At 40.7% G+C, this 14,832-nt stretch overlaps 1 protein-coding gene across 2 annotated transcripts in view; it reads right to left on the bottom strand.

The window, feature by feature from the left end:
• The window catches only part of htt (huntingtin), a 184,187-nt gene that overhangs the window by 80,365 nt on the left and 88,990 nt on the right, over positions 1-14,832 (bottom strand). For both annotated transcript variants that reach the window (XM_075677006.1, XM_075677007.1), the window contains 5 exons: positions 13,537-13,722; positions 9,143-9,348; positions 6,416-6,539; positions 6,183-6,352; positions 5,953-6,101 (listed from right to left, as the gene is read on the bottom strand). In XM_075677006.1, coding sequence (XP_075533121.1) covers positions 5,953-6,101; positions 6,183-6,352; positions 6,416-6,539; positions 9,143-9,348; positions 13,537-13,722 — 835 coding nt within the window. The remainder of the gene's footprint in view (positions 1-5,952; positions 6,102-6,182; positions 6,353-6,415; positions 6,540-9,142; positions 9,349-13,536; positions 13,723-14,832) is intronic.

The raw sequence follows: 14,832 nt of genomic DNA, 5'->3' as shown, positions 1-14,832 counted from the left end.
TCAGTGGGGGAATATGGCATAGGCTCTAGGAATAGCACGGGAGAGTTATTAGTAGAATTTGCAGAATAGAATAATATGCGGATAATGAATACCTTCTTCCGCAAGCGGGTAAGCCGAAAGTGGACGTGGAGGAGCCCAAATGGCGAGACTAGAAATGAAATAGACTTCATACTCTGCACTAACCCTGGCATCATACAAGATGTGCACGTGCTCGCCAAGGTGCGCATTTAAAGAGAAGCGTGATCCAGCACGCAGAAGTCAGTTGCCGATGCTCCTCCTGGCATACGCCCTATTACCTTACATGCAAGGGATATCCCATAACTTCAAAAAGATGGCCCAAAGGGCGAATGTAAGAGTTGTTTTTTCTGCTCCCAACAAGCTTGGCAGGCTTTGCAGGCTGACGGATCCAAATGCCGTCCCTTCCGATAAGTGCAGAAAGCATCACTGCAAAAAGTTTGTCGAGTGTGTCCACCGGGTGGTGTACAACCTTCCGCTTTCATGTGGGAAGAAATATATCGGACAAACTGGGCGTTGTCTCAATGATTGGCTCCGCGAACACAGCAACAATGTAAAAAACGACTCTGGTGGTTTCTTGGCGATCCACTGTTGCAATCATGGATGCAAACCTCTTGAGGAACAATGCACGATTGTTTCCCGTGGCAGCACGCAGCTCATGCGTGAAATATCTGAAGCGCAGATAATCGCGAAATTGGGTGATAAGTGTGTTAACTTCCCGTCTCTGGCTCTCACAGAAAAAGAACTAAGTTTCTTGGAGGCGGCATCACATGACTCGTTACTATGTTACATGAATTCGCACTTTTTTTTTCTTGTAAGCGCATGCGCGGTCTACACTGTTTCCCATGTATAAAATCGGTACAGTGGCACAATAAACTCAGTTGAAAGTTTGTGCTTGGTGTGTCGTCTTCTCTCACGTCCGTGTCGTTTTTTTGTTGTGCAATATCATTTAAGTAATCTTATGGGCATCATTAAGGAGTGTGCAATAGCAGTCGGTGGCAACTCCACTAGATAGGATGCCAGTAAGCTATCGCAGAAGACGAAAGATCTGATCAAGAAACGCCAATGTATGAAAGCCTCTAACCCTAAAGCTAGAATAGAACTGGCAGAACTTTCCAAATTAATCAACAAGCGTAAGACAGCTGACATAAGGAAGTATAACATCGATAAAATTGAACATGCTCTCAGGAACGGAGGAAGCCTAAAAGCAGTCAAGAAACTAGGAATAGGCAAGAATCAGATGTATGTTTTAAGAGACAAAGCCGGCAATATCGTTACTAATATGGATGAGATAGTTCAAGTGGCTGAGGAGTTCTATAGAGATTTATACAGTACCAGTAGCACCGATGACGATAACGTGAGAGAGAATAGTCTAGAGGAATTTGAAATCCCAAAAGTAACGTCGGAAGAAGTAAAGAACGCCCTGGGAGCTATGCAAAGGGGGAAGGCAGCTGGGGAGGATCAGGTAACAGCAGATTTGTTGAAGGATGGTGGGAGGATTGTTCTAGAAAGACTGGCCACCCTATATACACAATGCCTCATAACCTCGAGCGTGCCGGAATCTTGAAAGAACGCTAACATAATCCTAATCCATAAGAAAGGGGACGCCAAAGACTTGAAAAATTATAGACCGATCAGCTTACTGTCCGTTGCCTGCAAAGTATTTACTAAGGTAATCGCAAATAGAATCAGGGACACCTTAGACTTCTGTCAACCAAAGGACCAGGCAGGATTCCGTAAAGGCTACTCAACAATAGACCATATTCACACTATCAATCAGGTGATAGACAAATGTGTGGAATATAACCAACCCTTATATATAGCTTTCATTGATTACGCAAAAGCGTTTGATTCAGTCGAAAACTCAGCAGTCATGGATGCATTACAAAACAGGGTGTAGATGAGCCATATGTAAAAATACTGAAAGATATTTATAGTGGCTCCACAGCCACCGTAGTCCTCCATAAAGAAAGCAACAAAATCCCAATAAAGAAAGGCATCAGACAGGGAGATACGATCTCTCCAATGCTATTCACAGCGTGTTTACAGGAGGTATTCAGAGACTTGGAGTCGGAAGAATTGGGGATAAGAGTTGATGGAGAATACCTTAGCAACTTGAGATTCGCTGATGATATTGCCTTGCTTAGTAACTCAGGAGACCAATCGCAAAGCATGCTCACTGACCTGGAGAGGCAAAGCAGAAGGGTGGGTCTGAAAATTAATCTGCAGAAAACTAAAGTAATGTTTAACAGTCTCGGAAGAGAACAGCAGTTTACGATAGGTAGCGAGGCACTGGAAGTGGTAAGGGAATACATCTACTTAGGGCAGGTAGTGACCACGCATCCGGATCATGAGACTGAAATAACCAGAAGAATAAGAATGGGCTGGGGCGCGTTTGGCAGGCATTCTCAGATTATGAACAGTATAACAGCTGTGTCCTACCAGTACTCGCATACGGGGCAGAAACCTGGAGGCTGACGAAAAGAGTTCTGCTTAAATTGAGGATGACGCAACGAGCTATGGAAAGAAGAATGATGGGTGTAATGTTAAGGGATAAGAAACGAGCAGATTTGGTGAGGGAACAAACGCGGGTTAATGACATCTCAGTTGAAATCAAGAAAAAGAAATGGGGCATGGGCAGGACATGTAATGAGGAGGGAAGATAACCAATGGTCATTAAGGGTTACGGATTGGATTCCAAGGGAAGGGAAGCATAGCAGGGGACGGCAGAAAGTTAGGTGGGCAGATGACATTAAGAAGTTTGCAGGGACAACACGGCCACAATTAGTACATGACTGGGGTAGTTGGAGAAGTATGGGAGAGGCCTTTGCCCTGCAGTGGGCGTAACCAGGCTGATGGTGATGATTGTGCTTAATTTTGCGATGATTTCGTGCTGCTAGCAAAATTTTGCCTGTAAAGCACACTTAGCCACTAAACATCTAAACTTTGCAAGGAACGCCAGCCTATCAGTAGCAAGGGGCACAGGTTTGCAAACAGCTAGGGTGCATTATTATTTATTTCTTATTTAGTTTTTTTTGCAGCACCACCCAGAATTCGCAGCTTATTGCTTGACGGTAAGTGCGATAAGTGACGACTGGCATAGGGTCAAATGCCTCCAATTTTACGGGCATTTGATGCGGTATAAGGCACAGCCTGGTGAGAACAGCTAGTGGAAATGAGCCAAATACATGATGTTATGGTATAACGGATTAATAGTATAGTTTTTTAACATTGACAATGTAATCACAATGTTTCAAAATAACAAATTAGCCCAACTTGCTAATAAATGTACGTCCATATCCTTGTTCGACATTCGTAGCTAAGTATTCATATTCGATTCGTATTAAAAAAATTTGATATTTGTGCATCCCTACTTAAAAACAAGATTGTGGAACTAGTTTGTGCCCCAATTAGTAATGCAAATCCCACTTAAAAGGAAGCTTTATCTTTGGAGCTCCACCTAAATAAATGGAAATGGAGAAACAATTTTGCCTGGAGGTCACTGTACCAAATCTGAGGAGGTTTATTGTATTTAAAGAAAGGTTAAAATCTGTGCACTGCTGGCAGCTGGTCTTTTATTTTAGGCCATCAGGTTTTCTTCTGATGAAAAATTCTTGAAAATCAGGTAATTTGGAAAAATTGGAGCACCAAGTTTACAACTCAAGCTCAGCAATGAAAAATGATATCACAATTCTATAAGCTACACCTATTATGACATCTAAAGCAGACAAAATTGATGTAATAAACATCGCTCTGAATTATACCACTAATTTGGGAGAAGGGCCTTTGGAAACACTCTCGTAAACATTTAACAATTTGACGTAAATTGTAAACTTGTGCACTATAACATTTGTCTACTTCAGATGCTTTAACAGATACAGTTCACAGAATTGTCATGCATTTTTAACGTAGAGTAACAGATTTGTAGACTTTACACTTTTTTTTTACTTTCTAATTTTTGGCAGTATTTTGAAAAGTATATGGCCCTAAATAACAATTTGGCTTTGAACAGTCGACAGAATTAAGCTTTCTCTCTCAAATGTTGCAATTCCTATTTTTACTTCAATCAGGATTTCCTTGCACATGTTCAGCACTTGAGGAGGCACAAAAGAAGAAGCTGTGCGCTTTATAGCCGCAGATACAATAGGTACTTCTCCCCGTCATATGCTTTTCCTTCATTAAACTTATGACCATTTTCTGTCCGTCATAAAATTTATTACTGAAATATATGTACAATATCATTAAAGGGCAAGCCTAGCATTTCTTTAAGTAAATTAGGATATTGTCATTTTCAAATGGCATTGCCAGTGCTGTCCCCGGTAGGATGGTTCACTTTGTTTAGAAACTAATAAAAAATTTTAAATAACCAGTAAATGAAGTACCAAAACGTATAACTGCTTCATGTGACGTCTATGATGAGTCGATGACGTCAGATAGTACACCACTGTAATGTAAACACGCAGAATGTGTGCTAAACATGCTGTACACGAGGTGCCAACACCAAAAAAGCGAAGCTGACAATGTCTTCTGACGACACAAGGACTTTTCCAGCTCTTTCAAACTATACAGTGGCAATCTCAGCAATGAATTGGGTGACAATACGAGTGCTGAAGGATTGCCATTTGCTTTTGACCCCCCCGCCGCCACCGTGCGAAGCAGCTGATGAGCCTCAAGCTCAGCACAACGTGCTATGGCAAGACGAAGAGAAGCACCGGTCATCACGTCTGTCTAAACGATGATCGTCAGTTGTCATTTCGTAGAAAAAGGAGCCAGCTTCATTGTTTATCAGTGAAGTGGCCGTGTAGACCTCACAACATAGGGTTACCAGTAAAAAGTCGTACATTCATGGGCATGAGTTGGGAACACGCAGGCAATCTTTAAAGTTTGTTTTCAGGAAAACTAAATGACTTGCAGTCATATCTTTGGCACAGACAATCAGAGTGCAAAAGAGAATGTATATTCAAAACTGGATTAAGGTCAGTAGACAGTGAAAAATCGCCAGAGTTACCCTTTAACTCTCCATGTCAGCTTTTCAAATAGTGAATACTTATCTGTTGTTAAACAGACTTCAACCTGCAGTTATTATGAACTTAAATTGCAACTGGTTTTCGCTCACACTAACACATTTAAATACAATTTTTTCCCACATAATGTTGACCTATGGAATTCTTTACCTGGCAATATGCATTCCCTCCCATCAAATACATTTTTTTCTGCACAGCTGGCAATGCAGCCTATTAACATATCTCTATTTTCTGTATAAACTCAAATTGTGTTTCTGTTGACATGTTTACTTTTGTACTTTATGACTTGTACCCACTCCTGCAATAGCCATTTTGTGTTTCGGTATGTTCAAGAAAGAAAGAAAGAAAAAAAGGAGAGAAATGTAACAAACTTCATTCAAAATTGGTTCAGTAGTTGCTTAGTGAGAGGATCTCTGTATTTCACGTGTACTTGAATAGGGAAATCTTAGTTGGCCCCGAGCTAAACCTTCCTCTTAAAAGGATGCCTAGACACATGTGACTGCTGTAGAGCCTGTTGGGCACCTTCTGGATGACCATTTGCACACACGGGTGTCCAAACACAGACAGATGCATTTGGTTTGTCACTCTCTCCTGGCATCCCCACTTCATGTCCATAACCTCTTTAAATGCCAGTACCTACTACTAGTACAATGTCATGTTATGTGCGTCACTAACATGAAAATTTGAGAATGCTGCATATTTTTTCGGCATAAAAGGCTAAAATGCTAGCATGCTGTGCTTTAACTAGTTCTTCAATATGCTTCAATACCTAAGTATTATTTTTTCAGCATGCACATTACTCAGAAAAAAAGAAAATATATTATAATAATAAAAGAACTGCATCTGTGGAATGTTGAATGCAATTTTTGTTTTTTCTTTCAATCAGGCATTCCTTGCAATTGTTCAGCCTTACCGTATCTGTCAGGTGGCTGACCACTGGCCATCAGGCGATCGCATAGCTGTATGATTTCAGGCATACTGATGACAGGCTTGGAATGGTAGCGCTCATACGACAGCAGTACCAAGAAGTAGAAGATTTGTGGAATGAGCACTTGAGCATTTCTGCGATGAAATCCCAAGAAATATGGTCAGTTCCAAGCACAAACGATTCACACGAAAAAGAGTGCATAAATGCAAACATACTGGATCTGGCCTTCCTCGATGAATTCAAACTGTTTGATGACAAAGCCTATAAATATCTGATCTGAGTCCAGCAGGCAGTAGTTGACTCTGAGGTGCACCAGTTGAGCCAACAAGTCTAGAACACTAGCCTGAAGATGGGAGCTGCTCGACACTGTGTACTGTTTGAGTGCCTGCACAGGAAGGTATCAGTATAAGATCACGGGTCTAAACATCCAGCCAGCAACTGCACTCACCTGAAGGACCACAGGTTCAAAAAGGCGAATGTGTGCTGCCAGTACGGCCTTGCCTCTCTTGTTGCTGGGTTTCAGCAAGGCAGAGATCTTCTTTTCACAGCCTCGCCTCATCCAGCTTAACCAGCTGCACAGCACAATAGTACTCAATCTTTGCACTCATTTGAAATACCTACAATACCTAGCACTGGTATCAATGCAATTCACATGCAAGTTTCACATTCCATGCAAAGTTCTGTAATGCAATGCAGACTTGGGAATTCTGACAAAAGTTCAGAAACAAGCAAACAAAAAGAAATTGATGGTAAAGGTGGTAACAAAGTGCAGGCTCAATAACCCACTGCCCATGAAGTCAGATCCTAGTGCTGCAAACCCCAGTTGGAGCTGTGTAACACAAGTCTATGCAGGCTGACAAATTATGTGTGTCTACACATAAAGCGCAATGTAGGAAGTCAGTTACTCAACACCTAGTGCATCCATTCCTGCAAAATTGTTTGGGATAAGAAAAAAGAAGGCGCTTGCGAAACTTAATTTTTTTTTTAATTAGCAACACTGTCTCAGAGATGCACCTGAAGCTATAAAAAACATAATAGTAGGGGGATCCAGATTAATTTCAACTACCTGGGGTTCTTTAATGTGCACAAAATGTCACCACATGGCTGTTTGTGCATCTGGCCTTCACAAGAGTGAGGCTGCCACAGCTGGAAATTCAGCAAATGACCTAATGCTCAGTAGCACTATGCTGCAGCGACCGAGTCACTGTGGTAGGTACTAACTTGAGGAACCATGAGAAAACCTCACCATGCAGTGACAACGTACACTATTAACTAAGACTCAATGAAATGTCAGGAGTTGAATGCTGGGCTAGTTGGTGTTTTGGTATGAGGGCCGTCTTGAAAAGCAGCGCAATGCGGCGGCACAATAGAAAGTAAGACGAACACAGCTGCAAACTAGCAACTGATTTTATTGAAGCCAGACCCACAGGTATATACATCCATAAGCTGTGCAGGCGCACCGTTACAAGAGAAAATGGGATTTGTTGAACAGGAAGTGATTGAACCAGGCGCAAAATTTCATTTCTCCTCGTGACACCTTACAGGCATCTTTTATCAGAAAAGCTGGTCAGGATTGTGTAAGCGAAACATCAATTGCACTGTACAGTGCAGAAATGAAATTCCTTTCGCACCTAGTTTAATCACTTCCTATTCAACGAATCCCATTCTTCTTTGTAATGATGCGCCTGTATAGCTTGTGGATAATATACCTGTCGGTCTGGCTTCAATAAAATCAGTTGTTAGTTTACACCTGTGTTTGTCTTCTTTTCTGTTGTGCTGTCCCGTTGCGCTGATTTTCAAGATGGTTCTTACGTGAAATGTCAGGAGTCAAATAATTAAGTGCTGGCAACAAAAACATGCATGGCACTGGTGCTGTTATGTCCTCCCATCAATTTCTTTTATACTACAGTTTCTTCTTCTTCTCCTGTACAGCAGCAACCATTTCACTTCGACAAGTTTAGTCACAGGAATTACTGAATTGTTCTTGCAATTTCCTGTAAATTTTGTACAGATGCCAAGACCAAGCAAACAAAGGGGCCCATATCTGTGCACTAGTGAAAGAAATCAGCATATTTTCATTTTGTCAGTTTTTTTTAATTTTACCTTTTGCTAGTTAGCACCTTGTACAAAATGTTTTAACAGCAATCACATTGTATGGTCTCTTATTCCCATTTGTGGGCCTTTTACATTGTCTTGAACATCACACCACATGTGAGGTCACATGACGAAAAAAAAAAAAAATTGAGGTCTCCAGTTGAATTGCGAATTGAGTTTGAATTGGTACCACCTGCACAAGTTGCAGCTGGTGCGGGAGCAACATGAGTTCACTGAACAACAGGGGTGTGTGAATAACAAAATTTTCAAGTAAGCATCGAATGCGCATACTTAGCTTTGAATATTGAATAATGATATGCACATGTATCTATAAGCAAATTTGGTTAGTTTAACATGTTGGAACATTGCAATTACATTGTGAATGGTAAAAATGAGACTAGTAAGCCATTATACTATAAGGCTGCATTTGGTACATGTTAACTTGGAAAATTGAATAATTCCCACTAGCTGTCTGTTCTCGTCAACCTGTGCCTCATTATACATGAAATGGCCGTAAATACAAAGGAATTTGATACAGTGCCAGCCGTCACTCATCGCATTTGCTGTCAAGCAATAAGCTCAGATTGGGGGTGGCGCTGCGAAAGAGTGCGCCCTCGCGGCGTCCGCTAACCTGTGCCCCTTGCTACTGAGAGGCTGGCTTTCCCGCACAGCTTAGGCGTCCAGTGGCTAAGCATGCTTTATAGCTGAAATTTTGCCAGCAGCATGAAATTATCACAAAATCAGACACATATTCCTAGATTAGATAAAAACAAACGCTAGGAACCGCGTTTGCTCCTGCACAGCCAGCAACATATTCGATTTGTGTTGTATATTCGTATACAACCGGATATTCAGAAATGTTTGAATACGTAGTTTTTAACTCGTATAGAAATATTAAAAATATAATATTTGATATTGAAAATTTTCGAATATTCGCGCACCCCTACTGAAAAAACGTGTACAGTACATATGGTGCATGGATTCCGTGCACAGCATGCAGCAGCTGGTGCTGCCTAGCTGAAAGCAGTGCGTATGCTGCTCCACACAGTTGGTGCATGCCATTTTGTACAGCCTTTCTCACCTTCCTAAAGCGGTTGCATCTGCAGTCAGAAGCGGAGATCTTGAACTGTAGGTGGCCAGCAGTTTCGATAGGCAGGCATATGGGTAGGAGCAGCAGTTGTGGTAGAGGCCGGTTGAGGGCCCTGACAGGTTGGTGCTCAGCGAGTCATTGTTTGTACATCCCTCCCACAAGCTGGTCAGATTAGTGCCAAACAAAGCCTTGAGAAGCTGCGCAGTACAACCAGAGAATGGTAAACAAAGCAACTCCACGGTTGTGTGTAGTATGCAGAGCATGATACGAATGCTGTGCAAAAAACATCAGTGGTGTAAGTATACTGCACTTACATTGTCAATGCAGTGCAAGGTGATTAGACAAAGGATGAGCAAACTGACGGCCAGATAAAGGGGCCCACACTAAAATGAGGAATATTAGGTGTAAAATGGAGCACAGAACAATAGCAGAAAGGATTACATGTCACTCAGGCATGATGAGCACTCAGAAGTCACTGACAGTAACACAGGTATACAGAAACCGGAAAAAAATAAAGAAATAAAATTTAAAAAAGAATAAAAATAAGAGATAGATAGATAGACAGACAGATAGATAGATAGAGAGAGAGAGAGAGAGAGAGAGAGAGAGAGAGAGAGAGAGAGAGAGAGAGAGAGAGAGAGAGAGAGAGAGAGAAAACAAGTTGACATGTGATGCTTGTCAGTTTTAGAAGCTGCTGCATGCTATTAATAACAATGCATGTGTGGGCACTAAAAGCTTAGTTCCTTTGATGAAATTGTTTTCACATAGACGTTCCAGCATTTATTCTCTACTAACATATTGCTAACAAAGTTGGAATAAAATTAATTAGCTCAGCACTAAAACAGAAAACTGCTGCCACCGCTCCATCAAGGTAATTTCGAGTGACACCTGATGTCATTTACCTAACAACTATTTCATGTTCACTAAGCCATCTGAACTTAACAGTTTTACCAACTTATGAATACTGTGTATTTTGTGTAAGAGAGAGAAACATTATTTATATAGGTAGAATCTTGTGTAAGGGCCACACTTTATCCATAAATTTGGATCTGGATTTTCACGCTGCACAAATGCATACACACAGCTAGAAAGCGTGACAGGACAAGCTATGTGACACCAGAATGTGAATTTTATGGCAATACATATGTAAGTCGACGAGCCTCCTGCTGACTATCAACTACAAGAACAATAAACATACTGAAGAGGAGCTGGATATGCTGTGCAATACGCCTTTATGCACTGTGCCAAGAACACACGGAGACAATGCAGTGCGTGCATGCTTACAAAAATGCATCTAGCCCATGCTTAGATAATTTGTTCTTAAATACTGACCTAAATTTAGAGGTGTGTCCCTTACACAAGAGTATACAACATTGCACCTTATTATTTTCCAAGCAACCTCTTCCATCCTTTTAGATTGATCATAGTAAATAACGGCCAGTGATTAATTATGTATAAATATTTCATACATACAGTGCCAGCTATTAAGAATTTATCCCCACTTCACTGTATCCTTCTCTGTTTAGATCATAGGTTGGTGAACTCACTCATGAGTCAAATCGCTCAGAATTAGAGCCACCTATGAGTCTAAGCCTGAGTGAGCCTGAGTAAGTCCCAGGGAATATGAATGCGAGTTGAAGTGTACTCAAAAAAGTCATATACTGAGCGAGATGAGGTGAGTTGAAGTGGAAATGAGTCTGAGCCACCAAGGGTATCAGTGAAATGGAGGTTCTGTGAGCCTGAGTGAGTTTAGGAAGTCTGAATCACATTTGATTGCAATGGTTTATGAATCCACGAATTTGAGCTCATGAGTTTTGAGTGAGTACATAAGCGAGGCAGAAGTGTCCACATGATCAAAGATGAATCTGACTGTGTATAAGCAAGCAAGGTCCATTAGAATAAGTCTGAGTGAGAAGATGCAAATAAAGGACTTGTGTCAACTAATACAAATTTTAGACGTAAGGTGCCAGATTATAAATTAAATTGTGTATGCCTGCTTGAGTGAAGTTTAGCAGAGGTATACAGGCAACTTCCACACTCAATTAACGCTAAGTTCCTAAATAACACTTCCGCATACTGTTCTATTATACTAACCAAAATTTTTCAACAATCGCTCAACACAGGCGCTTTACCTTATCAGTGGAAGGTCGGGAAGGTGGTTCCGCTCCACAAATCTGGTAACAAGAACATAGCAACTATCGCCCCATCTCACTTACCAGCACGTGCTGCAAACTGCTGGAACACATTGTATTCACAAACCTCGTCGACTTTCTTGAAGGTAACACATTTTTTTCACCTGCACAACATGGCTTTAGGAAACCATACTCATGAGAGACTCAACTCGTATCCTTCACTCATCAGTTGCATCGAATTCTTGATCATTCATCATGCGTCGACTGCATATTTTTAGACTTCTGAGAAGCATTCGATAAAGTCTGTCACAAACTTCTAGTCCACAAAGTAACCCATTTGAATATCGATGCTAATCTTTTAAAATGGATTGAATGTTTTCTTGTTCATCGCTCGCAATAGGTTACTGCCAACGGCTGCAATTCACCGGTGTGCTCTGTTGCTTCCGGAGTGCCCCAAGGATTGGTTCTTGGTCCTTTTTTGTTCTTAATATATATAAACGACCTTCTTTCACAAGTAACTTCTAACATTCATCTCTTCACGGATGATTGTGTTATCTTAAGCGAAATAACGACGGATTGTGATACTAACAGTCTTCAATCGGACCTTGATATAATATCTAACTGGTACAGTTTATGGTTAATGGAATTAAAGGTTAACAAGTGTGAAGCTATGCATGTATCTAGGACACCTAAAGTCTCTCAGGTATGCTATTTAAATTACCTTCCTTTAGAACAGGTAACTTCATACAAGTACTTAGGAATTCATATTACATACGACCTTACCTGGGCAACTAACATTACTAATATAGTGAACAATGCTAACCGTGCTCTTGGTCATTTAAGGCGAAACTTTTTAAGGCTCCGCACTCTTTGAAGTTATTGCTTTATAAAACACTAATACGCGCAAAATTAGAATACGCTACATCAGCCTGGGACTCTAATAACCTAAACTTAACGCATTAGAATTAGTTCAGAATAATGTCGCTCAGTTTATTCTTTTGAATTATAACAGAACTGCCAGTGTAACAGCCATGCAAACTAGCCTTTCTCTTCCATCTCTTGCAGCTCGACGTAATGTTTCCCGTTTATCATTATTTCACAAAATTTTTCAGCACACAACACTGCGTGATGTATTCATCCATATTCCACACAATGTATCTCGCCGCATCGATCATTCTTACAAGGTTCACGTCCCTCCTTGCAGCACAAATACATTTTCCCAGTCATTCGTACCTCGGACATCACTAGAGTGGAACCACCTTCCCGCAGAAATTGTATCCATGGGCGATAATCTTTTGTTTCGTGATGCCTTAACCAACATTACTTGCTAGAATGCTGTTTAATGTGCTTGTATATCTTGTCCTTCTTTGGAATAGCTTCTGTAATTGCTCATTGTATTTCTACTGAATTATTTGTCAAATTGTATTTTAATGTTGTATATTTTTCTCTTGTAAGGCTTACTGTTTGAATTTACTTGTAACCCACTCCCCTCTGTAAAGCCTTCACAGGCCTTGAGGGTATAATAAATGAAATGAAATGAAAGTGGTTGGGATTGAGTGAGCTCAATATGCCTAGGGTGCCTAGGCTTCTCCGCGGCATAGTTCTCAGGCACAGACACTTACATTGTTTCATCTACATAGTTTAAATAGATGCTGCTGGGCTAGATGGTGACACACTCACTAGCCCAGCTGTATTATGGGCTAATGAGTGAACCTGAGTGAGCCAGTGAGAGAGAGTGAGCCTCCAAGAGTTTGATCTTGACACGTATGAGTCCAAGTGATACTGGTGGTGTCTGATTCTTGTGAGCCTGAGTTCAAGTGAGCCGGGCTGAATACGCTATTAATGAATCCGAGTCTGAGTGAGTCCTAAGCTTAATTAAGATATTTGTGTATGAGCAAGTATGTCAGCAACCAGCCCTTTCAAAGCTTCTAGCAGTATTCGTCTAGTCACCTGTACAGATGAGTGATCTCCAAGAAGACTCTAGCATATGTTAAAGATTGTTTGCAAAGATTTTTGGGCTTTAGGCCTTTACTCTTACACTGTTTTTGATGCATGCCTGCTAAGAGATTGCATACATTTGCTAAATTTGTTTTTGTAACCTTGTTATATATTCTAGTCAAGCCCTACTTACTGCTTTTGAACTTTGTTTTGTATATATAATTTTGTTTTACGCAACATTTCACTGTACCATTTCTTCCATTGCCCATAGGATGTTGCATGCGAAAAATTAAAGTTGGGAATAAAACAACTGACCTGCCGGACACACTGCACAGTTGTGAGAGGCTCGATGGTCATGGATAGGCGCAAGTAGCCCAGCAGCTCTTCCACATGCCTATTCAAATCCTGGAGCTGGGCCACTTCCAGAATCTGACCCATAGTGATCAGGACTGCTTTCAGCAGGCCCAAAAACTTCTCACTGCTGCCAGCATCAAGAGACACCTGGGGACAAGAGTTTCAGCTCTTTTTGCAAATAGTACACTCATTCCAAAAGAAGGTGGCTTATTTGTTGCTTCACTTACTGTGTGTTTGTTCCCAAACACTGGCCACATGCAGTATACATTACTTTAAGACGAGCCCTGTACACTGTATGACTAATGTGTCAACCTATCCTTTCGGCTATCTTAAGCCGAATGACTTGGTTTGACTGTACACGGAGGTGTTCTGGTTACAACACGAATGTCACTGTTAAATTATGATGTCAGCTTAGTGATTTTTGATGTGTTGCATGAAGAGAAGTTACCAGCAGATGTTGGGTTCTGGCATGAACCGAATATAATCTCTCTTTTGTTCAAGTATAGTTTAAATTCAGCCACGGTATATAGTTTTGCTAACACTTGCATAATGAAAATAAAAAAAATAGGTTTGCTTTAACTTCTTAACTACTACATGTGGTTGACTTGGTTTATAATTACTTAATGAGAAAACTGCAACAAACAAAGGAATGCAACAAAATAAAGAGAGTGAGATAAAAAGAGATGTATATACTTGGTTCATTTCCTTTCTTTGTGCCAGCTTTATTGTTATAAATCATGCACTAACTATAGCTCAGCAAGAAGTCCATTAGTTGCCCTGGATATACAGTTGAAGCCAGATAAATCAAATCTGAAGGGGATCACAAAGAAGTTTGATATACACGTAATTTGATATAATTTAATAAAAAAATAAAATATTATACAAAAATTTTCAAGGGGATTTTACAGCTGTTCGTTCTACACAATAATTCTTTATATCTGGGTTCGATATATCTGGGTTTGACTGTACTGAGCCCTTTGTGTACTGCAACAGACATGCTCTACATAAGTAGTGATCTATGTGCCCAGCAAGAGCAGCATGTATGGTTGTCTTTGGGTAACTGAGCCAGACGTGAAGTTCGCCAAGCTTAAGCTCACTGTCATTAAACGCACCTCCATTACTGTTGGCTATGTGGATTCTGTGACATGGGTTTGCTCATGATTTAACACTCTCTTATCAGTGTGGCATATTAAAATAGGAAGGCCACGGTAGTTTTGGGAGAGCATGATAATATGACATTGCCAACAACTGCATAAA

The sequence above is a fragment of the Dermacentor variabilis genome, unplaced genomic scaffold (assembly GCF_050947875.1).
Source record: "Dermacentor variabilis isolate Ectoservices unplaced genomic scaffold, ASM5094787v1 scaffold_12, whole genome shotgun sequence".
Taxonomy (NCBI): domain Eukaryota; kingdom Metazoa; phylum Arthropoda; class Arachnida; order Ixodida; family Ixodidae; genus Dermacentor; species Dermacentor variabilis.
Note: the sequence above shows the minus strand (reverse complement) of the source record. Positions and strands in the feature narration are given on the sequence as shown.